We start from the raw sequence: 25,223 nt of genomic DNA on the forward strand, positions 1-25,223 counted from the left end.
GTGTAATGTGGGTGTCTTGATTGTTTCATGAATGAGCATTTATTTAAACACATGTCAGAGTGTGTGCGTGCTTTTTTTGTGGCTCCTCGGCTGGAACTCAGTGGAAGGCCACACAAAACGTTTGATAAATACGGAGATATATAGTTTAATACTTGATTGAAAGGTGCAACAGTTTAAAATGATTTAAATGGGCGGCATCAGCGCCTCTGGCATGGGCAGCTTGCACATCTGGTTTTGGAACAACATCTGCTTTCATCCAGCAACAAAGACCCCAGACTGTTGAACAGCTAGAATCCAACATCAGGGCAGAATGGGACAATATTCCCTCTAAAACCTGCAGCAGCTGCTCTCCTCAGGTCCAGATGTTTACAGACTGATGGCAGAAGAAGAGGACAGACTTCACTGTGGGAAACATGGACCTGTCCAAACCTCTCTGAGATGCCTTAATGCAATAAAATTCAAAACTATATATTTTTTTTTCAAATTAAATTGTGTCATTTCTTAGTTTAAACCTTTGACATATTTACTTTATTCCACTGTGGCTTTATGAGATTTGGAAATCGTTGCATTCCGTTCATATTTACATTTTACCCAAAGTCACAGCTTTTATCTGAATTGGAGTTATATTTGACTCTATGCAAAATTTTGGGGAGTCTCTTGTGCAACTTAGTTTATTTTCCGAACTATCTGGACAGCATACAAAAACAAAAACAAAAAACTCAAACAGCATTAAAATGTACCTGAAGGTCCAATGAGCCGTTTTAAAATTAAATTTCTTGCTAAGACCTTACAAACTATGAAGAACTGCATTTCAAGCCTCTGCCCTTCCTCCTCCATTTCCTCCTCCTCTTCCTCCTGCTGCTGTCTTTGGCCTCGATATCATGTGATCTCTTGCGTGGTTTAGTGGATTCGAGCCATTAAGGATCCCTCATTGGGCAAGCTGTCAATCGTAAGTTAAGATCTTGGTCTTATGTGCATTCCTGCACTCTTGCAGCAGCTCTACACGGTGATTTTGAAACTAACAAATATAAAGTCACACTAATATACCCAACCAAAAGCAACTTCCTATGTGATTAAAATAAGATTAATTATAATAAAATCATTACAAAGTCACAAGAACATCACATGCAGGTGGATCTTTAAACAGAAACGACAAAAGCACGGACCATGTATCACATTACTGAAATATCAAGATGCACAAACAAGAAGATACTGCTTCAAACTCTTAAAAGAGAACAAAACGGCAGAAAAAAACAAAAAAAGACGGAGGCCAAACACAGATTCTGAAAACTTGGTATACATGTTGCAATCCTTTTCAAAGTTCACTTTTGGGTGCAGGGAAGAGCAAATAAGACAAAAAGAGCCAAAAAAAAAAAAAGCATGAGTCCAGCCCTCAAAGATAACATATTCAGAGGAGTCCCATGGCACCTGTCACGTAGGCAAACTGACAGGTTTCTTATATTAACATACCTGCACAACAGCAAATAATGGGACATTCTTGCCCCTGCATTAACAAAGGCCTACCTCAGTGTTAAACAATAAGCTCAGAGCTGCACTTCACTTCTATTCACCATAAATTTGAACAGCATCTTGGGCAACAGTTTCGTTGCTCATCTTGTGCCAAGATCTAAGACTGAATTTAAGGAAAAAAAGCGACTGATAAGAACCCAGGAAATGGTTTTCTGTTCGTGCACAAAAGGAAAGACTAATATTACAGAACAGAGAAACAGGAAAAACATACCCTGTGGCAAAAATGATTTATGTTTTGGTATGTAAATTGCTTGCTAAGAGCATGCACATTGAACTTTTAACCAACTGCCACAAAGAATGCAAAACACTCAACACTCAACATCATATATCATTTAAGACAGGAAAAAAAATGTTTAAAGACAAGACTTGTGTTTGGAATGCAAACTGTGTTTTTCTTTTTGTCCTCCCCTTTCTAATTAATTTAAATGGAGCTTGTCACAAACACCATCAGTCATGTGTGTAAAACCATGCCTGTTCATTTAAAAAGACCACGGTGCTCTGATTGATTTTATTGAAAGAAGCAGATCAATATACCTCCCTACTTTTAGCCCCACTTACAGTTTATTGAGTCAATAGTCAAAGTTTAAACTAAAAATTTTAAATATGTACACTGGAGGTCCATTTAATTATTGTTTTTTTATTAACTTCATAAGAGATCTGTCTACAAAAAAAACATTAAATTGAAGGAAGACCGGAAGTAACTAGAATGGCTTTCAAAATAATTATAATTTTATAAAATGCTCCTTAAACAGCGTTTGCGCTGGGTTTTGATTTGGCCTAAACGTGCTTACACTGCGCACTTTGTTTTCCTGATCAATAACACTCGTGAAAAAGACGTGAAATCGTTCAAAACAAACCATTTCGGCACTTCGCCGTTTTAATTTGAAACCCCGAACCGGAAGTGGGAGAACGCACTCGACGGTTAACTTGTTTCAGGAAGTCCGAGCAAAAAAAAACGAACCTGTCACTGACTAAACTGAAATTGTGTCAACTGTAAACACCACTACGTTTAAATTAAGTCACGTTGACGTGTGTAAAATTTAAAAAATAAAATAAAAAATAAAATCAATCTCATATTTATCATAAACTACTTTGACAAGAGGAACGAACCGACACTTCCAGTCCCTGTCGCGGCACACATATAAATATAAAGCCCGCAGTTGTCGGTTATTTCCTGGAAATTAACAGCTAATTCCCGGTGTTTTACATCTTTATCCAAATATAAATGTTCAAACCGTGCGTCGCGGCGTAAACAAACTAAATTCAAAACGCCTAAACGTGTGATAACCTTGATATAAACTGATGGCCACTTCGGGCAAACCAGTATGTGGAATTACTAAATAAGGGGGTGGGACTGGAGGAGCAGTGAGGGCGGTGTGGGGGGGGGGGAGCAGAGCGGGGAATGACAGCAAACTTACCTGGGAGTTGAGCTGCCATGGGCGGCCAAGCTGTCGGTGAGGTGTCGGTCAGCCGGACGGAGCGGGAGCGTCCAGAGCCTGAGCCGCCATGTTCATCTGGCTCGGAGGTTCCCTCGGCTGTTTGTCTTTACTAGTAGACCCCCACCTCCTCCTCCCCCTCCTCCTCCTCCTCCCTACACCACCACCTCCACCTGCGCGTCTCTGCCTCCGCCTCATCACGAGTGTCCGCTTTATTCGTGACCAACATGTAAACAAAACTTACAAACTCGGATTTTAATAGGAAATTATCTTCTTTTTTTTTTATTCACGAGAATAAAACAGACCGGGAACACAAACACGTAGCTATTTTCTAATACAAATCAGCATGGATCATTTTCATCTAAATCCAAGAAAGAAAACAGAGAAAACTTTATATTTTTCCTCAACAATATATTTGTTATTTATAGCAGCTGTCAGTTCAAGTTATTTGACCAACACTGCCACCTAGTGAATATGAGAGCAGCTTTTCTGTTCTAACCTTTTATCTGTGCATTTAAAAAAAAAAAAAACAACCCACAATTAGATGAAAGCATGAAGAGCAGAAAAGCAAAAAATAAAAAAAGTGGACTGGATAAAGATGCTTTCCTCGCCCTGTGACTGTCAACAGTCTGTGTGGAGCCACAAACACAGCTGATAACCTGTTAAGCCACTAATTTACTGTTAAGCAGGTAAAAGCTGTTCTGAGATCAGTTAAACACACCGGTGGCAGGGAGGCGACAGCCACAGAGCAAATGTGGTTGACAACACTGACAAATGTTTAGAAAGCCGTCACCCTGAGGGCTTCATAAATAAATAATGTCAATGAAATGTAGGAGAGTGGATCCTGTATGAAGCCCTATCTACATGTATGTATTTACTTTATGACAGGAAATAAGAGGAAGTTATGTTTCTAATATGGAAGATGTGCAAAACAATGAGTTTAAAGACTGGTTAAAACAGCTAAATATTAACTATAACCCAAAAAGAAAAGCTGTCATCTAATGAAATTCAAAAGACTAAGTTTCACTGCATAGCTGGAAGACGGTGCGTTTAAAGTCCTAAACTTGTGGATAAAGAAGTTTCTACATTTATTTCAGGCAGGCAGGAGGACAGAGGCACATTTTTCAGCTGAGGTTCTGCTCAGCCAAATCAAGAATTCAGCTGACCTTTACACGTTTCAAACCCGTTAAACTTTGACACAGCGCTGATAAGGTGCTCTCTCACTAAAAACACCCGAAGCAGCGCGTCACACCAACACACGTCCCCTTTTTAACAACAAGGGCATTCTAACACAAAAGCATCATTTGGATTTTAAAAATCACAATCAGGTGGATCTTCATCACTCAGGTTAGATTTGATTCTCCTCGCCCCTCTTTGTGGTGCTGGAGATTACAGATTACTCCTCCACTTGCTGCTCTGAGTCGAGTCGTGCACTGGGGGGAATAAAACCACAATCCTTACACAAACTGAGTGATTTATTTTTATATCTGTGAATGATTCCAGCTGGGTTTAATCAGCAGAAATAAGTGACTCACCTAAACTGATCTTGCCTTCCTTCTCCAGTTTCTTCAGGTGATGGACCAGGTTGATTTTAGCAACTTGGTGCAGATATTCAGGAGTGTCCTGGAGGAAAAGCAACAGGAAAGTTTAGTGTTTTTTTGTGCGTCTGTGATTAAAGAGCAGAGAAAAGCTCAGATTGTGTTGGCCATGGTGGCTTGTGTGACCAGTTGCAAGCTGTTTATGTTTAAATAACCTTCACAGACAACGTTTTGTCCGATAACTTATCACGTTTACTGATTTTAAAGAAGCAGGTATTTAAATCCAGTCCTACTGAAATCCCACAGTGTTTTCATACAGTGCTGCGAAAAAGTTTTTAAATGATGATTTTATTTATTAAAGGAAAAAAGTCATCCAAACCAACCGGCCCTGACCTAATGTGGAGAAGTAAATGCCCCCGTTGTTAAATTGAAAATTATGAAATCAAACATAAAAAACTGTATCAAATGGTGCAGTTTGAAAGAATTTACTCAGGTAGTTTTCCAGATATACTGATATGCAATTTAGGAATGTGGGCATGCACTCAATGTAAACAAATCACTTTTATAACAAATCTGAGCGTAAATATGCACCAATATATCTCTGACTTCTCGATGCCAACAGGCTTTTCCACAGACGTCACCATCGTTGACCTATTTTCAGTCACTTTGGTTGTTTCCGGAGGTAAACAAACACATGTGGCAGCTGGCAGCCACACGCAAATTTTGCTAACAAGTTTTTAATTTAAGGACTTATTAACGATCATAATGAGAAAATACACATACTGTTTTGATCAGTTTTCATTACGTTGCAAAGAGTTCCTTTAAATTATGAATGACCTGTGATTCTTTTTTCTTTTTGTAAGCTGAGTTCAGTTTCACGAGCCACAACAAGCCCTGATTACTGTCAGATCTGCAGGATTCACTTAAATACAGCTAATTTACACAAACGGAGGAAACACGGAACAGCGGTGAACCTTCCCAGGAGTGGCCAGCCGACCAAAATTACTCCCAAGAGCACTTTGACGACCCATCCAGGAGGTCCAAAAACAAAAAAACATAAAAACAGAAGAAATCTGGAAGGGGGTAGATACTTTTATGCAGCACTGTAGAACAACTGTTTTAGTGTCACTTCTCAAACCCAACTGCTACTAAAACTCCGCAGGCAGGGAAAAGCCTGACAAACACAGAGTTCCTCCTGACCTTGTAGACGATCTTGACGAGCTCCGTGGATGAAAAAGGTTTTCCCGCTCCGTCCTGAATCACTGCCAGGATCTGTTGTTCTCTTTGGTCCCGGTGGCTGATGTAGTATCGGATCTTGGTGCCAGCACCCTGAACTACAGGCCCGTGTCCTGCACAGAGAACAGCAGCAACAGTTTGAGGGCTCTGAAAGGAATAATTCAGGCTACCGAAAGAGTGAAATTACAGCATCGTTGTGTGCGTTCACCACCAGCTCAAGATGCTGTTTCAAAACGTGTTTCCCAGAGGTCAACAAACCAAACGTACCGGGGTAGATGAGGTCAGCCTTAGAGTCCAGCAGAAGCCTCAGAGACCTCATGTAGTCATAGAGATCCTCGAAAACGGCCGTGCCCTCACCCAGGATGCAGTCTCCAGAGAAAATCGCCTGCTCCTCCTCCAGCAGCAGGGCCATGTGGTCATCAGTGTGGCCCGGGGTGAAAAGCACCCTGACACGAGAGAATAACAACAACAATAAACCCAAACTTAGGAGATAAGTTACAAATAAGAGCAAATATGTGCTGTGTCATGTTTAAAATGTTCTAAGCATCTGTTAAAAGTGCACAAAGTGAACCAACTTGAGCGTGGCTCCCTCTGTCAGGATGACATCACCGTCATTTAGGTAAGTGTAGCTCTTGTTTCCAGCCGTCTCTGAGACTGGGGTGGAGCGTGGCAGTTTGCTGACTCGCACCTCAGATCCTGCAGATAAAAAAAATATTCTGTTGTTTTCTTCCAAAGAGTATCTCGATGCAAGCTCCAGATCCTGAGCAGTCTGTAACTATAATTACTACGACTAACAACTTAACTGATGTAATTATTCACTTTTGGTAAGAAATCATGAACAAACAAACAACAATAAACCTTAAGATAAATCAACTAGTCCCCAAAGACCCCACATGAAGCAGCCCTGACCAGTTATGTCTCTGCAGATGTCTTCCACTCCTCCGGTGTGGTCATGATGCCAGTGTGTGACGATGATCTCCTGGATGCTGGTCTTGAACTGACCCAGTGCAGCTTTCAGGTTGCTGATGTAGTCGGGTACAGAAGGTTCCCCGGTGTCTATAAGGACACGTCTGGACGTACAATAAACAAAATGTGCACTTTGTTTGGTTTTGTTCTTATTATTTACAAAAAGTAACCTCAAAATAACAGAAATTTGCCCTGGAGGAGGAATAAAAAGGGTTTGGCTTTGGACAGATTAAGCATCTGCAGCAACAGAATGAATTTAAGTTTAAACATTTCTTACAATATTTATGAACATATTGTCTTTACAAAAACATTATTAGAAATAAATGGTAACACTGACACTCCAATGCATTGTGGAGTATGAGTACTGTACTACAAAGAATTTAATTACATTTACATTAAGAAGAAAATCATGCATCAAAGTTCAAATATTACATTAAAGGGAAAACATAAAACCTGATTACAGATTTCAAAATAAATGATTCAAATTAAAAGTACTCTTTGCAAAATGTGAAATAAAAAAAAGGTTATCCTGAACTATAATAAATGTTTTAAAGAGTTTACACTGGTTTTACAGTTTTATTGATATGCAGTTCTGAAATGCGGGTCCACACTCAATGTAAACAAAGAACTTGGCTGACTTTGCTGAAAACTACATAGAAACATCAATCACACAATTGACCTACATTAGGCTGGTTTTAATCTGTGTGGATAAACAAATATGATGGAATCAGACAGTGTAGAAAGGTCAAATCACAGTCCTTTACATTTAGTTGGATTGTTGTTTGTGATCAATAATGTAAAAGTGTCAATACATATTACATTTTTACAAATCTACTGCAGTATCTGTCATATATGTCACAAACCTTAACAATGTTAACCAGAATAGGGCAGGAAAACCTCATAGACTACCAAAATATAGACATCATAATATTGTTTACCTATATTTTATTTAGTTTAACAATAATAAATAGTATTTCCAAATACTTTATATGTCATACTCAATGCCGAAGTGACAAGTTGATTCAGTTTATGCAATTTACCTTTACTAATTATGTTAAAGACAGCAAATTTCTCTTTACAACCAAACATACCTGCAATTAAGGAAATTTTCAATTGAATTTGGCGCGTCGTGTTATGAACTAGCAAAAACAAGGGCATAATAAGTAAGGGATTTTTGGTTAATTATTATTATCGTGATCGATTTCAAACATAAATACGGAAAGGACGTCAAGTCAAGCCTTTTTTTTTTTTTAAAGAAATGCACCACAACTTCCACCCAACAACAGACGGTGAACACGCACCGACCTTTCCCCGGTGCCGACCAGGTACGTGTTGGTTCCCTGCAGGGTCATCGGTCCCGGGTTGCAGCCTAAAACCCGAACAACCCGAGCAGACAGCTGCTCTATCCGGGGTATAACGGCACTCATAGCTGCCAAGGAATGTCCTGGACACAGGGCAACACAAACAAATGTAATACTTCAACAAAACCCGTGATTATTGTCCATCAGAATGCGTAGCGGAAACACCAGTGAAGTACTTCCGGTAAATGACTAAATCTGGCCTTCAAAATAAAAGCTTTGGCTTTGTTCGCTGTACTTCAACCATAAATACTATATTTACGTCCTCAAAATGCTTGAAGTTTTTATTGCATCTATTTTTACCAGCTGCAGTCCGGATCTTTTCCTGTTTAATGTTTTTTATCTGCTTTTCCATTAGGTCATAGCATCAGCGAAGGTTTTGTGGGACAAAAATAATAAATAAACCTATCTCAGTTGTTTCTGGTCATCTTCTCATGATTTCATGGCTGGTGGTGTTGTTCCTGGTCAAATTGGACACTGTGGGGGAAAGGAAGCCTTACTGTTGCATTAAAGCAATATAAAAATCAGTCAATAATTAAAAAATTAAAGTCAAAATCCTTCTACAAAATAATACATGTATGCTTCAACTCATTCCCAGGGAAAAGAAGCTCCTGCAGACTTTACATGCAGGGGAACAAAAGAAACACTAGGTGGGGCTATTGTCCTATCTGTCTCTAGTTTATCTTTGAATTAGTTCAGCAACAAGGATGATAACAAAAGGCTCACAAAGCTCAAATAAACTTAAAATAAACAACTTCAAATAATTGTTGAGTGCAGGAAAAATGACGAGCAGAACCCAAAATTAAGATTCAGTCATTTACTGGAAGGAAGAGGAGGAAAGTAATGAGATCATTTGTATTCCCTTTTTTTACCAGCTGGAGTTTCTGAGCTCTAAAATGTACAGAATTTCCCTGGAAACTAAAAATGTTTTTTTTGTTTTATGAATCCCGTTTAGTTCCACTTTATTTGAAAATAATCAAACATATCTTTGAATGTTGCGGCTGCAGGAATCTTTGGATTAGTCCCATTTTCTTTCAGTGGTTTAACATATCTTAAGTTAAAATTTTTAATTTATATATTTTATTGTTAGAAATCTTCCTGTGGCTGTCACTCAGGTGGTTTCAGGTCATTTCATTAAGTTATGAACCTTTTCAGGAGCTGATAATGCCGCCATGTTGCTGCTGTGATGAACAATCTGTCACCACGATGAGTGAGTCATGCCGCTTTTATTAATCCACCGCTTTAAATACCATCCAACTTTTTCTGAGTGTGAAGCAGATAATGAGCACCTGTTTTATTCTTTGGAATGGTCCATGTTTGTGTCTTCAGAGAGTTGTAGCAACACATAAGTGCTACACGAGGTTTTCCTGTGTCGGTTCCTGGCCCCTGTGTGCACCTGCGATGAACTCTGAATCTAATGACTTTGCAGTGGTGTGTGATGTGCTGGAGACGGGCAGAGACAGCTGCTGCTGCAGCAGCACTGAAACTCCCTCTGCAAGCTGCCCCTGTCTGTTCGCACCTTCACAGGTGCAGCCAATAAAGTCAATTAAGTAAATGAAGCCCTGTACAACCTGATGAGTCTGCACTGCCACTGAAAGGTCAGCAGGGACACGATGGAGGTAATATCTGAGTCCAGGAAAACTTTATGGAGCGGATTAGTTGGAATAATCTGGTTCTAAATGTCAATAAGATCATGGAGGTGTTAGTGAGTCTCCCAAATCATGAGAATTAGAGATTTATGACTCTAAGACACGAGGAGATATCATGTCTGTTTTTAAACACCAGCCTGAACTGAGGACCAACAGTTTACACAAGATGAAGATAAACTTATTTTTCAACCAGATACCCTGGACCTTTCTCAAATCTCTGGGTATTTCCTGTGTTGCCGTCTGCTGGAAGCCTGTGACGCTCCAAAGATCAATGGAATTACTCAAGACTGGAGCTGGTTTTGATCTGAACTTGAAGACGTTTGCAGACAAGCTGAAGGTAAGACGGCAAATTCTTTCATTTCTTTCCAACTCCTCTGCACCAAACTACAGTTTCTTACACAGATGCAGCATATCTGCTTCTAATGGCTTATTGAGAATATTCTGCAGAAGATGAGAAGTTTTTGTCTGAATGAGATGTGATGAAGTGCAGGACTGAGAACTTGTGCATTATTTTATATAACGAAGCTGCAGGAGATGCTTTTTCATTAGGCTCATGTAGTTCTGTTACTCTTTTTCTGTGCAACAGATCAGCTGTTTGGCAGGTTAATGCTGAAGTGTACAAGCTTTGTTGTTGTTGTTGATGTTGATGAGTATCAAATGAATTATTCCATCGGTTCCCAAACTTCTCGGCTTCTGACCCACAAAATAACTGGTTAAAAACTTGTGACCAAAGTTACTTTTGGTCAAAGTGTACACGTTACAATTAGCACAGGGGTTATAATAACAAACACAGTTTTACTATAACATATCAATCACAGAACAGCTATTATAATGTAAATGGCAAGTACAGAAATAGCATTTTTATAGAAAGTGCAGTATGAATGCTGAGTGCTAAATGACTGAAACTGAGTTGTTTAAGCTAAAAAAATAAATACTAGCTAAAAGCTACAAGAAGCTAAAAGTATGAAAAGTCTGGTTGTGGTTTTAGTTTTAAGTCCATGTAAACAAAAGGGACATTTTCTTGACTAATAAATAAAATTCACCTCAGAAATTTCTTTTCCAGGTGTTGTTGATTCTCTTAGTTTCTGTCACGCTGCTGTATGTCCAGATATGTGGTTTTCTATTGTTTAGTTGTAATTATCTCTACAGTAGTGTCCATCAGTCTGTCTGTTAGCAAAATATCTCATAATAATCACTCTTCCTTCATAACGGAATAATTTTTGGAGACCAAACAGTTCAGGTTGGCCGCTACAGCTATTTGATGAAAACAAACATGGCTGTAAGTCAGTTTAACAGCTGCTGAACCAAAGTAGGTGTGGTAGTTGCTGAGAGTCATTCTGACTGTGCATCAAATTTGACCAAAAACAGCTTCAGCTTCATCATTTCTCTACATAAGCTGAGCTTATTCTAAAGCTCTGTCATGTTTAATTAAATTTTATTTGATTTCATTCCTTCCTGGAATGCTGGGCCTTTGGTAATACTCAGTCCTTGGTCCTTAATGAAGTTATTTGGTGTCGTTGATTCACTTGGTTCTTGTGCAGCTGCTGTGTTGATCCTGCACGAGTAAGCCTTTTAATAACGTCATTTTTTTTCTCCTGCTTTAACTGTTCATTAGCTACAGAATCAGTTATAAATTCCTGGTTAATTTCCTACAAAAAATTGGGCCTATTACCTTCGAGTCAATAGCATTGTAACATTCCAGTAAAAGATGAGCTGGCCAGTAGTTATTTCCTTTGTTCTGTGTTGAAAATCCCACTGATCAACTATATAGTTTGCGACCGTGGATAAATGAAGCAGAGTTAAATTGAATTGGACTGAATGAGAGCGGGTTACAGGAGGTGGTCTTAAATGAGTTAATTTTGTTGCTTGTTTTCTTTAAGTCTGAGGAAGTTAGTTCAATTGTAATTTTAAAAGCAGGCACACGATTGATTTGTTCTCTCTGTAATTTCCTTTTAGGTTGGCAGTTCATCCTTTTGCTACTGTTATTTGTATAATACAGGAATTACTCAGCCTGTCGATGGATTTACTAAACACTTCCTCCTCCAAGCTGTCACCTACAGAACTTTATGAGGAGAAACACAATGGATGGTCTTTCCAACAGGCTTTACATTATGTTAAACCCATTAGGTCGTCTCCTGAGTGCATGACCAGTAATCCTACATGCATTACGCCGCCAGATCAATGCAATCAAATGAAGCTATAAAGCGAGTCGAGATGCAGCTGTAAAAGCCTTATGGGGAGACCCACACATCCTCCTTAACGCCTCGTGTGATATTTGTCTCCAATAAATTGTGACCCATAAAATGGTGTAACAGAGGGAGCTGATTTGGTTCTGTATGATATTTACAGGTAGAATAAGTGGAGGGGAAAGCAAAGAGACATTATTTCCCTAAATGAAATGAATCTTGACATCTGGGAATCCAAGCCCCCCCTCCCCCCTCTCTCCATTTGTAATTACACGACATAATGGTGGTGCAGTCGGCCCATAATCTCCCATTATAATCAGTCTCGGCTGCCTCCACTTGCTCTCCACCATGGCTTCTAATTCAATATAAATGTAAATGACTGGAGGGAGGGGGGAAGGGGGTCAGGAACAGTATAGAGTGTCAATGTGGGAGTTTAATTTCTCTTCAAATCTGCATCTGTGTTTGTGTAGGAATTTCAAATGTGTACGAGTCGGATGATGGCTGTGAACCCGACAAACTGCTTGGATCTGAAATGTATTGTCACCAGTACAGCACTTTAAAGATGGTGGACAAAACATTCATAAAGTATAAACTTAATCTGAACAATACTTTTTCTCATTTTAATGGTTAATGTGTCTTTAAATTAAAAATTTGTCAGCAAAATTTGTGACCAGATGCTTGTTTATCTACAAAAACAGACGAAGTGACTGAAATTAGATTGGTTAACTGTTCTGTCTTTTTCTTTGGTCATTTTATATCCTGTAGCTGTCTGTGTGTTTGCAAAGTATCTCATGAACCCCTGCATGGATGTCCATAAAACATTTAGAAGAAATTATTAATGTACGTCTGCAACTAATGAACTTTTAGATTCAACCTGATTCAACCTGAGGAAACACAAAAATATCTAAACATTTCTGTAGTTCTTTGTTTTAACTAAAATGTTTGTGGCCCATATTATATTTAGATTTATTTTATAAGAACTACTTTAATTTTTCACTTCATTCGCTGACTTGTCGACTCAGCTCAGATTTTTGCTCCTTCCTGAATGAATTGTGTCAAACGTTTTCTTTTTTCACAGAAAACATGATTAATCAATGTAGAAGTTAAGTGTCAAAGAAAATTAAGTTTAAGATATAATTTGACTGTGTGATAAAGGAAAGTTTTCTAACAAGTGCAGTTTAAGTTAGTTAGGAGCAAGAAACATTTAAGCTAAAAAACTTTTCCAAGAGCAGTTTTTCTTTTCCCCCTCCATCTAATTTATATATAATTTTGGAATAAAGACCTTCATCTATCAGAAGATGATATCAAGTTAATATAAAATTCATCTCATATTAAAGATCCCTCTTCAGGTATCAAAGGTGCCATGTTCAAAGTTACTGAAGATTCTCATCACACATTCAGTCCACAGCAAGAAATAAAGACTATATGTTGGGGAGGAAAAAAATCTGGATTGCAATTCATAATTTAAAATGCTGCATAATTAAGTTTCTCCTCTGCAATCTTAAGGTGATATCAAATTAAATAAGTGGAGGGAGCGGCTGAGGAAAGGAGATGAAGCAGGGAGTGACAATTAAGAGAAAAGAGAAGTCAGAGTTCTGAGTGGTAATGAGAGATTATGAACGTGAGGAAGAGTCGTCATGTTTTATTGAGCAAAATCATTTTGTTAGGGGTAATTTTCATATAGGTGCAAGAATTGAAAAGTTTCAGATGAGCTGTATTGTTCAGATGAAAAATTAGACGTCTCAGTTTGATTCTTAAAATATTTCTTTTTGCATCAAAGTTTGCTTGATTCTAAAACTGAGCTCTGACATATGTGAAGGTGCCTTTTTAAAAAGAAGTTAATGCAACTCTCATTGTGACACAAAAAGGGGAAAAAAGATTAAATTAAAATTGCAATCCTTGCAGGGAAGCGTAGCGCTCTCCGCTCTGCATGGTAAAGTTTTAAACGAAGCTCTCATGTCCTGTTAGAGCTTGGTGTGTGTGTTGGAGGTGATTCTCAGCTACTACCACCCCAAATGCATGCCCACACAGACAATTACATGATCACCTGCCATCTTTGACAGCATGCAGTAAGTCTATATTTCTCTAATATTTGACTCATTACCACAGAGATTTAAACTCGTTCCTTTTCTTCTTCTTATTGAAGTTGGAGGGCTGCTTCGTCGCTGTTCCACATCACACACGTTTTATTTTTGTCTGAAAGGCTTTCCTCTGTAACCTGCATGTGTTCAGCAGCATCCATCAATGAGTATCAGGTGCTCCACAGAAATGGACAGAAAAACTCGGGCACAGATAAAAGGCAAAATGCAAATGTGGAGGGGTTTAAAATTCAAGCAATGCTACTTGCAGAGAAGAAGAATATTAGTCTTTAATACACCTGATGGTCCGGTGAAAATGTTTCTCATTTATACCACTTAAAGCCAACGTGCATAACCTGTAAACTTCTTTTAGGTAACAAGTTTCATTTTTCCCTCCTTTTTTTAAAAAAATTTTTTGCACAGTTTTTGTTGAGCCTGTGTTCTGCCGCTGTGACAGATGGGTGATTATGTAATTGTGTGTGTGTGTGACTGACAGATTTTACAGACGCCGAGCTCAAATTAGGTGTGGCAGTAGCTGAGACTCATCCTCAGCACATATTCGAAGCATGAATAAATCCCTCAAGATCTTTGTTTCAGAGTTTGACATACAAGCTGGTGGGCGATAATGCACTCCTACAATGAATGCTACTTTTTTTATTCTCTATTTGTAGTTTACAACATGACTGATAATAGTTTAAGTCTGAAAACAGTCATTAGGAGCAGGGCTCTGGTATCTTTTTGATACCAACAACATAAAAACATTGACTTTTACTCAAAGTAGGAAGTCAGATTAATTCTGAACTAACAGTTCAACACTAGAAACTAATAATGAATGAAAATGATGCTGACAGCCAAACTGTAATGTTTTGTTTTTATGTTGGGCTTAATTTTTATTTTTTTTAGATTGAGTAGTTATCTTTTTTTCTTGCTCAGGAGCCAAGCACCAAAGAGTTTTAAGCTCGATAAAACAAGACGAGTAACAAAAACAGTGATTTTTAACCACAGCGCCTACGTGTTTTTACAGTACATGTTTGTTTTGGCACAAACTGACTCTATTCAGCCTTACTTTCAAACTCTCTGGAGGAAAAATATCAGGCGGTCTCAAACAATTTGGCCCAGGAACACATCTGACCCTCCAACAAAAGACAACAAAACAAACAAAAAAAAAGCCCATCGGTGACAAGGATGCTTTCCAATCTTTAAGTCCTGGAAATCCTGACAGAAACAGGACTTGTCCAAAAATACAGCAGAGACGAGAACAAATCTGTAAAATCTGTTTAATTACTGTGATGCCAAAAATGGACTTTGCCATTAAACAAGAAGAGCAGGGTTTTTTTTCAAATTCTAGAAGAAATGTGTTCAAAAAGAAATAAAACTGGACTGAAAAATGAACTAACCACAAATTTGGCCTCTTTGTGAATAAAACTGATCTTGATTGTAAATTTTAAAATCGTTGCAGGACGTTCCACAGACAGACTGTGGCATGCAGGATGTCAGGACGGTGAGTCGTGTCTAACACCGTCTGATTTGAAACCTGTCAGCCCTGCAGGAAGCTGCAGATTAATCTGAGCAGAGATGGAGAACCGAGTGTGAGGAAGTCAGAGGAAGCAGGTAAGATTTAGCAAGGTGTGACAAGGGAGGAAAAGGCAGGAAGAACAAGTTATTACACTGGAGGTGTTTTCTATTCTTCTTCAACTTAATTGCCCTCTGCTGGAGGCAAAAGAAGAGCAATAATGTCTCTGCCCTTGTCTGTGTCTGTTTGTGCCGTTAGCCAAATATTTCTAACTACTAGATGGATTTTAATGAGCTTTTCCGGAAAAAAAGTTATTGGGTTTGCTTCAACAACTGATTAAATCTTAGTCAACCCAATTCAAGATGGCCTCCACAGCCAAATGATCTTAGGAAACACAGTAAATTACTATAATTCAGCCAATTTCACCGATATTTAGCTCAAACTTGGTGTGGTAGTAGCTGAGATTCATCCTTAACGCATCTCTCAAGTTGAGGCTAAAGGTGGCGGGCGATATGAATTCCTTCGTGGAATATTATGCCTTTAGTTGCAGAGAGTTTTAGCATTAAAAATGCTGAAAATGTAAAAAAACAAAGTATGACTAAGGTAGAAAATGGACTGAAAGACCGAAGAAATGTTTGTGAAATGAGAAAATGAAAAATTTCTCTAAAAGAATTGATGTGAAAAGTAAGCAGGAGGGAAATTTGATGATAATGGAAAAGAGATGAGTGAAAGATAAGAAAAAGCAGTTTGGTGTTTACTTGCTAACAGGTCTAATCTTTACTCTGGCACACATCCAGCCTCTGAGCAACACTTATTCTGACTTTATATCAAGGGGGGAAAAAAAAATCTCCACATCGATTTGTGCTCCTGTCTCCTGCTGCCCACGCTGGATGTGGACAAAACACTGAAGGAGAATGTTAGACAAACTGAACCGTTTAAAAAATACACACATTTCCGTCATTTATATGGCAAATTGAGGATCCTCCATCTATTCCATTTCCCAAAATTAGTCGGGTTCGGGTCACAGTGGCATGCCTCTCACCTGTCATGTTCTCCAGCTCCCTCAGGTGATTTTTAGTTGCTTTCTCAGGTCCGATGGAACGTGTAAACACACCTAGAGTCTCTCTGTCAGCCTTGAGGTCTCTTCCAAACCTGCAATACCTCCACAGGGCGTCTGTATCAACTGATTGAATCCTTTCTACACTTCAGTAACTTTGTTCCCTTCGGGCACAAAGGTGCAATGAGATGTACTTTTTCCAGACTGCTCGCCTTATCTCTAAAAATATCAGTCGATGGTCACTGACGGTGACTTTATTTTCCCCAGAGAAGATAGTGGTTGAAGTTGATGTACTGCACCCGATGGTTTCCTGTGCTGAAGCCAAAACACTTAATAATTAAAGGCCTAGCATTCTTTGAAGGAATGCAGATTTCCCGACAGTTTCAGGCCAAGATCGTCTTATTGATGAGAGGGGATGAAGTTATGGCCATTTATGATCGTGGAAAATCTGTTGTTAATGACTCTCTGCTACTACCACAAAGTCAGGACACTAATTTAATTCTTGCATGTCTTCATTGTTGTTATGGCATGTTAGGTATAAGCAGTTTCTTGTCTCTTTGACGTTGAATAATTTTTCTTAAACGATGCCCTTCGTTTGTTCCATTCACTCATTTGTTTCACCTCTCTCCTCTGAAAATCCTACCCAAAAAAAAACCACTTTAAAACTACACAGCAGCCATGAGCAGCTGAAGGAGATTTGCAATTCAAATTTCTGCCACCAAGGTGAGAGAAAAGGTTTAATATTAAATATCCAGAAGTCCAAACGGGATCCCAGCTGATTGCATGTCATGCTGCCTGCAAGCTCCCTTTAATTAAAGAGGCCCTGATGCTTCTCCACACTGATGCAGTTAGTTTCTTATTTATTTTCTGCACACACATAACAGGAGATCATTTGCTGACATCCACTCTGATCTTGATCTAAATGAGAGCAGAGCTGCTTTACGTGTTGGATATTCCAGATAGCTTTCATTACCAATATTCATATCCAAACTTTAAGGTAGATTCAGCTCAATTTGTGCTTAGTTTCTTCACATAATTAAGATTGTTTACTGATTTTTTTTTTTAATTTTTTTTATTTTGGTTTAACAATTTATTGATTTGCAAAAAAATATTTACAAAACAAAAGTCGCTAATTTTCTTTAATTGAAATCTTGAATATTGAACTTCTGGGGGAAACGGGTGGTGTTTGTGTTACTGCTGACCATAGAGGCTCTTAATTTTGTGCACATGAGACGTGGAAAACCTTAAATTAATTCCTGATGGAGAATATGAAGATGTGATTTGGCAATAAGTTGGAATTTGTTTAGAAATTCTGATGCACTTCTTTAAATTAAGACTCTGTGATTGCTGTGCCTTTTTGTTGAGACGGAACAGGAATTTATTTTCTGTTTGGGCCAACAGTGAAGGTGACCCAAGAGTTGGATCTGTTTGTTTGTAGGTGAAACTTTTTACTACTTTATTTGGTCACAATGAGCAACTAATTGCAGTTAAGAAACGGACATCTTTAAGAGAAGGTAGAACGTCTGGACAACTGGCTCCCTCACTCCACTTGCTTAAATTTTCACAATTTTTAACTTGTTTTCTAGTTAATGTCCATTTATTTACCTATTTATTTTGTTTTGACTCTTCTAAAGTGATGAAGTAGAAGAAACAATCAAATTTTGAACTCAAAACCGTTAAGAAGTTGTCATAAAACCTGAACCCGAGTTCAGTTCTTAATAAGTTTATTCATCTCTGAGCCTTTTGATCCTTTTTAGTGATGAAATTCAAACAGATAATTTAATCAAGTTTTCACTTCCAGAAACACAAAGCTTGTCTGTGACCTGGTCAGCCGCCAAAGGAAAAAAAATGAAATGGTCATAAAATAAAAAAAACTTTTAGTTGGTTTAATTATTTAACTTTTAATGTTGAGTTACTTTAAACAAGACTGGAATCAAACTGTTTAATGACTCAACAGTCCTGTTGTCAGCTGCCTCTCTGACCTCTGACCTTTTGAACTTAATTGTAATGAAGCAACATTTCATTTGAAGCTAGTTTTACATTTTAACTTTGAATTTTATTTTATTCATGACGCTGAGAACAGAATTGATGACAAAACAAACTCTATGAGGTCAAAGGTTTGAAATCCAAGTGTTTTTTTTTAAAGCTGTAAAGCCTCTGAAAGTTGTCGTGTTCCCCCAGCTTAAGTCAAAACTTCGATTAGAGTTTTAAACTGATATCTTGGCTCCAAATTGCAGAACGAGGGAAGGATGGGAACCTTCAAACTTTAGATGAGCTACGATGACGTCTGGGACCCTTTTCCTGTTCCTGTATAGCCTCGCATCACACAGCCACACTGGTTCCTTTCAATTCCCAGGGCCAAAGGTGTGTGTTATCTGGAGATTCATTCCCTGGTCAAATTGGAAAAATGAAAAGTGAGGCTTAACTCGTCTGCCTTTGTGTGAGCTCTGTGCAGCTCGTTTCTCAGAGTCAAGCAATCAGAAAACCAAAAGAGGAAGAGCTCTTCTAGGCTTGTTCTTTTTCTGGGATGACTGATCGTGAGAAGAGAAGGGGTTGCATGGATTTTATTTTACCCCATGGTTAAATGTGCAGCTATTTCAAGTTGATTTACTGATCCAGAACAACATTTAAGTCTGTAGTTCATATTGATATATTTGAAAATGTTTGGAGAAATCATTAAGTCATTTAGTCAAATTTGTTGAGTTTCAGTTTTTGTCTTGACGTCTCCTTTTCCTCCCAAAATGACAAATTTTTGTATCACATTACAGTAAAACTACACTTTAAGAAATTAGAAATGCTTTGTTAGGTTATGTTAACGCCACAAATTGATAAAATAGCAGAAATTTGTCATAACTTTAGTTGTTACATTTCATATATTAGGTTCATCGAGGTCAACTGAGCTAAACTTCATTTAACTAGTATGCTCATTACAGGTTCCTGACAAATGTAATCTGAGTAAATGAGTAGGATGCAGACACATGCAAGCTCACAATTTGGCAAGAAAAATGCTAAAACTACTCCAGTAATAAATTAGTGTTTACAGCCCAAATTACCCGATTAATTAAATATTGATTAATGCTTTAAGGGTAGTTTTACTGAAACGTGGAAGCCAGAATTCTCCTCCTACAATATGATTTACAGGTCTTTAATCTACAAATTTCCATCTTTTGAGCTTGAAGCCTTTAAATTACACAAGCATCAACAAAATGACTCCGAGCTTTAAAATGACAGATTACTTGAATGTAAAAGCTTGATTTTTTTTTTTTTTTTTTTTCCTAGTAATGAATGTTTTAAGAACTCCTCAGAGGTCTGAAGGTAGCGTGAAGTTTGGATGGTGCGTCGTTTACAAGGCTGCTGATTCTGATTCACACTGCAGACTTGGAAAAACTGAGGTTTTCATACTTAATTTGAGTAAATAAAGTAAGTTCCCACCATTTGGAGATAACTTTAAAAAGATTCAAAGCTTATAAACTGTTGGGTTGTTCATTTAGGAGTTTGAGCTCTCATACAAATCTCTCTCTCATCCATCCCTCTGGATACCTGTGCCTCATCCTTCTACAAAGAAAATATAAAAATCACTATTGAATTATTATTTTGACCGTGAAAAGAAAACGTCTATTCACATCACCCAAACTGAGGAACGGAAGACTCTCCAGAACAAATGAAAGTAGCATTCCTTCATGCCAAAGTTGTGCGTGTTGGAACTCTGAGTATGTGTTAGGGATGACTCTCAGCTTCAAACACTGCAAATTGTAGCTTAAAACCAGTGAAAATGACTGAGTTCTGCTCCCTGCGTGTAGAAAGCAATATGTGTAGAGTGTAGTCCAAAGCAGGGGAGAAGGGTGCACATGTATGCTATCAACTGTGCCCAAGTTCAGCACTGATTGCTGGGAAACTGAAGATGTATCCGGACAATAGTTAGTTTTTTTCCAGCTGCAGCTGAATGCTGCGTCAGTCTGTCCGTCAGAGGAAAACACTGGCATTACATTTATTGATGGCAAGGAAGTGTGGGGGGGCAGAGAAAACAAAAGCTAACAGCAGCATATGTTGGCTGCAGAGTGATTGGCTAACAGGGATTGGTGCACACACACACACACACACAGGCAGTGATTCAGACTTTCATGTGAAACCTACGTTCCTCAGTTAGAATCAGCTCCACCAACAGTGTGTCGTTAACCTCAGCCTGTTGTTCGTGTTACTGTGCGTGTTTCCTAAACAGCAGCCAGCTCTCACATTTGCATGTGTTTCCAGACATACACCCATTTAGACTGTGTGTGTGTTTGTTTCCGTTTGTGCCCAATCAGCTGTGCAAGGAATCACACCCACTCCACTCCTATTTTGGCCCCGTGCCTCGTGATTGGCTGTCGAGAATCAGAAACGAGTCGCCCCCATTGGCCAAAATGCAGAGAGGCGGTAGTTTGTTGCTGTTGCTAAGATCCTGTTGCTAGGTTCCAGCTGTTGCTAGGTGACATGTGATGCATTATGGATGGATGGTTTCCTGATGGAGTGAGTCTGAAAGGCTGATGATTGGATCCCCCCATCGCTCTGTCCTCCTATCACTCTGTCATTATTTTCTCTTCCTCTTGTTTTCACCCTTGTCTTCATCAATAAGTCACTTTTTCCCTCCTACAAATACTAGATTTAAATGATTCTGCTCTAAAACCATTTGTAGCCTGGAAAGTATTTTTGGGAAGGTGCACAAACTTTTTCTACATTCAGTCGTGTGAATTCATTCTGTCAGACATCGGGAGGATCCTTGTCGTCCTCATTAGAGGGACAGTTTGGGATCTTAGACACTGTCTTGTCACGGACTGGAGGGCTTTTTTTTTTTATTATTAAATCCAAATTACTGGAGTCTGGCAGCAGATTTTTACAGTTAGTCCAGAAGGCTGGTGTCAGTTTGGCATTAAACAATAAATGCAGTGAAATATATACTCATTCCTGAACTTGTCACAAAGTGATGTTCAGTTTGTCAAATTTTGCAGTGCAAAGAAGCATCTTTCATATTAATCAGAACTGCCAACAGAATCAAATTATTCATTACAGCTGGGAAGAAAATGACCTGTTTGACAGCAGGGCAGGTCTGTGGCTGAAACTCGGTCTTAAAACTGGACAACGATCCGTCAAGCACCTGGCACACATCTGTATGACAGCAAAAAAAGGAATAATTAATTCATCTACCCCCAATTTATCACCACACAAAGTGCTTTGTACAGGTAATAAGTGTTCAGGCACTAAATATTTACTAAGGTTTCTTTACTCAGAAACTACAAACTACATTCTTACCTTGCTGTGTGAGGAAAATATGGATTTGTAGATGCTTGAAAGAAACAAATAACTCTTCAGTTTCAAGTGCTGCAGATTTAGGAACTGCTCAATTAAGTCTGGCTAGTCTTCATCTAGTTATCACAGAAACCCATAACTTCAGAAAATATCTCCTCAACAAGCAAAAATCTTAACTGAGAAGGTGATTATTGGACTTCGGTTTAAAAAAAACTCTTAATCTAACCAGAAACTTAACATTTTCACTAGAATCTTTGTTAGTTTTAATTTATATTAAACTCCTGTGTTCCATAAATGACTACATCCATCCATAATCATGCATAACCACTGTTCTGGTGGTGCTGGAAGGTCTTAAATGCATTTTAAATCCAGTATTTAGAGAAGACTTCTGTTTTTCTGGCACCAGATGACGGTTGTCTCATGCTCCGCTTCAGGTTTCCAAGTTCTGGTTTATATTACCGCCAACATACCATGCTCCATCTGTACATCTGTGCCTCCCTCCTGATCATTTCCATACAAGGTCCAACATACACAATGTTTGTTCATCTATGGCAGAAAAAGCTGCGCTCTTATTTATTTTATTCTTCCACTGCAGGATGGTTGTGCCTTTTTTAAATGGATACAAAGTAAAAACTGTTGGGTTGGTTGGATAACAGAGTTGCTGTGTTGAAGTTGTTGGGTCATAGGTTAGTGTTTTATTGTTTTTTATTTTTTTGCCCTGGGCGTTTTGACCAAATATTGGGTCAAACCTTTGGACCCACTGTTTGGGTTAAACGTGAGCCACACCATCCTTCAAAGTTTGCTGTTTCAAACCAGACGCTGACCTGACTGGACCACTGCTTTGAGATGCAATAACTAAAACTAAGATGGTAAAAAAAATGTTTAACCTAGTTGACTTTAACAACTTTTTAGTTTGCACTAGAAAGTCAGTTTGGGTTCCAGATAAGAACCAGTGTTAGCTGGTTGACACTAGTAGCTGTTCTGCTTTTTTCTGGAATGCATTTTTGTATGATTTTAAACCCAAAAGTCCACAAATGCAGCAGATTTTTCTCATCTTCCTCACTGATGGTGTCTCATAGTTGTGCATTTTTAAAACTGTGCTTTCAACTTGTGACCTTTTGGTGAAGAATATTTTAGCTAGTTTAATGTTGACACTAAATCTGACAAATGTAATCTTTCATAGGGGGTAATATAAGTACTATTTGTTCTTTGTCAGGTATAGATGAAGCATTATTACCTTTTAAGTTGAGTGCAGAGTTCAGATGTTTGCCTGGAAGGTCATTAGGCCTGATGACTTACTGTAAAATAATGTAAAGTTCTTTTTTGTATTTTGTTAGATATCAGAATCTTTACTTTAATATGATTTGAGTGAAAAACAAAAAAAGCTGCCATACATGCAATTACTAGAATGAGATGAGTTTTTTTTTACTTTTTCCTCTGGTCCAAACAAGTGAGCTTTAAATTTAAGTTACTTTAATTTCTTTTCAGTCCACAATTGGTTTAGTTAACAAAGATGATGATAAAAATGAAAAAGAGAGCTGTTTTATGGGGTTTGGTTCATGTACCATGTCATACTCTACTTTAAATTGAAACTGGCCACAATCAGGCCAAATTTGTCCTCCTCTGCTTGACTCTGCTGATGCCAATACTTGAAATCATTTATCAGTCGGTACAAATGACATGCAGATAGCATTATGCATCCCTAATATACATCTTGGGTGGAGCAGCACACCTAATTACACACGTCGTTCATCCTCCGGTGCTGGATAACGTTTGAACAGACAGAAGTGTGTGTTCTGTGGCTTCTCACACAGGCTCCCCAGATGGCAGCAGAGCCACTCAGTCGCAGCTCTTATCTTTGAAGACTGCTCACATCCAAAGTACCTGCTGCTGCTGCTGCTGTCTGCGGCGCTCACAGAAGGCATGTGTGTGTGTGTGTGTGTGTGGGTGCGTGTGTGTGCGGGCGTGTTTCTACTACAAAGACAAGTAACTGACTTTAGTGTGTATCTGCGCATAATTGCCACAGTGGGGAGGATGTCAGCTTGTATGTGTGCACAGAATTAGTATTGTGTGTGTGGCAGATCCGTGACAAGCCGACTGTGACGGGCTCTAATAGCTCTCTAACACATCGGTCTGAACACGCCGCAGCTCGTCATGTGTGTTCTCGCTGTCCGCTTTATCTCTGCCTCTGTTATCACCTCAAGTCTTCTTCTCCACTGCCAGCAGCACCGGAGCAAGACAGATTACAGAGGAAGTTGGCCAAGAAATGGGATTGATGAAAAGTTCTGCTCGTGGTGAAACTCTGCTCATGTATGTGACAACAGGGCGGCCATGTTATAGCAATAAGTTGCTTAATGAATTGAGGAGTTCCAACAGGAGTCTCTGTCTGTCTTCTTGGGGGAAGCAACTCTGCATGGGGCAAGATGGAGGAAATTATTTTTGTTTTTGTGCATATTTAGTCAATTTAGGAATGAGTTGGAGGAACTGAAAGGGATCTAGAAGAGAATAAAGACTGACGAGGTGATGCTAAGACTGTTGGAGGTGTGGCAAAATAAAAAAAAACAAACAAATCTGACCCCAGTTATGAATCTAGGATGGGAATCCTAAGAGTCATACGAAAAAGTAACTGGACATCTTGTGGTTATTGCCTGCTGCCAAACATGAAAGTAAAGCGATGATGATGATGATTTGTGTGTCTGTTGGCAAAATATCTCAGCGACTGGACAGATTTCAATAAAACTCTGCTCATTAGATGCACACCTGCAATTGATTACCCAATTACAGACGGCTGCCGCAGCTAATTGACCTGTACCTACACAAAAATGTCAAACTCTACATATATTGAGCTAAAATACACACAACACATACTCTTGACTGCTGAGGGAAACTGGAATATGTGAGAAACTTGAAGTTTTCTCCAAACATCTTAAAACGAGCAGGACTCTCAGACAGAAACCAGCTCACCCTCAAGATAAAACACCCAAACAGGAGCTCAGGGGAGAAATGTCAGGTGGAAGTGTTCAGACCTCTAAAACCAAACAGCCTCTGTTCAGACAGGAGAGCAGCTCTTCAGGACAGGACTCAGCTGTGTGCCTACAGCTCAGGGATAAAGGGACACTCTGGAGGACCGTAATGTTCATATTTTGGACAGAGATGATGTCTGAGAGGGAAGTGAAGTAAGGACGTGTGTCAAAAGAATAAAAAAAACAACATTAAACAGATCAGGTGTCAGATTCTAACTTCTCAGAACTTTAAAAAGCAGTTTTTAATCAAATAGATCATTTTTACACCAATTTGCACTTTCATGCATGTGACTAAAACGTCTCACCAGACCAAGCAGGACCCTAATGACCCTCAGGATGGAGGGAAAAGAGTTGAGCTTGCATAAACAGG

General features: G+C 38.8%; 2 protein-coding genes across 2 annotated transcripts in view; both read right to left on the reverse strand.

The window, feature by feature from the left end:
* LOC108243856 (nuclear receptor coactivator 2) overlaps positions 1–3,095 on the reverse strand; it is a 48,636-nt gene extending 45,541 nt beyond the window's left edge. The window contains exon 1 of the mRNA XM_017429568.3: positions 2,949–3,095. The gene's annotated coding sequence lies outside the window, so the exon portion shown is untranslated. The remainder of the gene's footprint in view (positions 1–2,948) is intronic.
* A 124-nt stretch (positions 3,096–3,219) lies between these two features.
* On the reverse strand, positions 3,220–8,240 carry lactb2 (lactamase, beta 2). Its single transcript, XM_017429521.3, has 7 exons — positions 8,012–8,240; positions 6,650–6,810; positions 6,316–6,436; positions 6,008–6,186; positions 5,705–5,853; positions 4,502–4,589; positions 3,220–4,399 (listed from the first exon to the last, which is right to left on the reverse strand). The coding sequence occupies exons 1-7, from the start codon at positions 8,131–8,133 to the stop codon at positions 4,356–4,358; spliced, it is 864 nt and encodes a 287-aa protein (XP_017285010.3). The 5' UTR covers positions 8,134–8,240; the 3' UTR covers positions 3,220–4,355.
* Between the last annotated feature and the right edge of the window lie 16,983 nt (positions 8,241–25,223).

The sequence above is a fragment of the Kryptolebias marmoratus genome, linkage group LG20 (genome assembly GCF_001649575.2).
Source record: "Kryptolebias marmoratus isolate JLee-2015 linkage group LG20, ASM164957v2, whole genome shotgun sequence".
In the NCBI taxonomy this organism is placed as follows: Eukaryota; Metazoa; Chordata; class Actinopteri; order Cyprinodontiformes; family Rivulidae; genus Kryptolebias; species Kryptolebias marmoratus.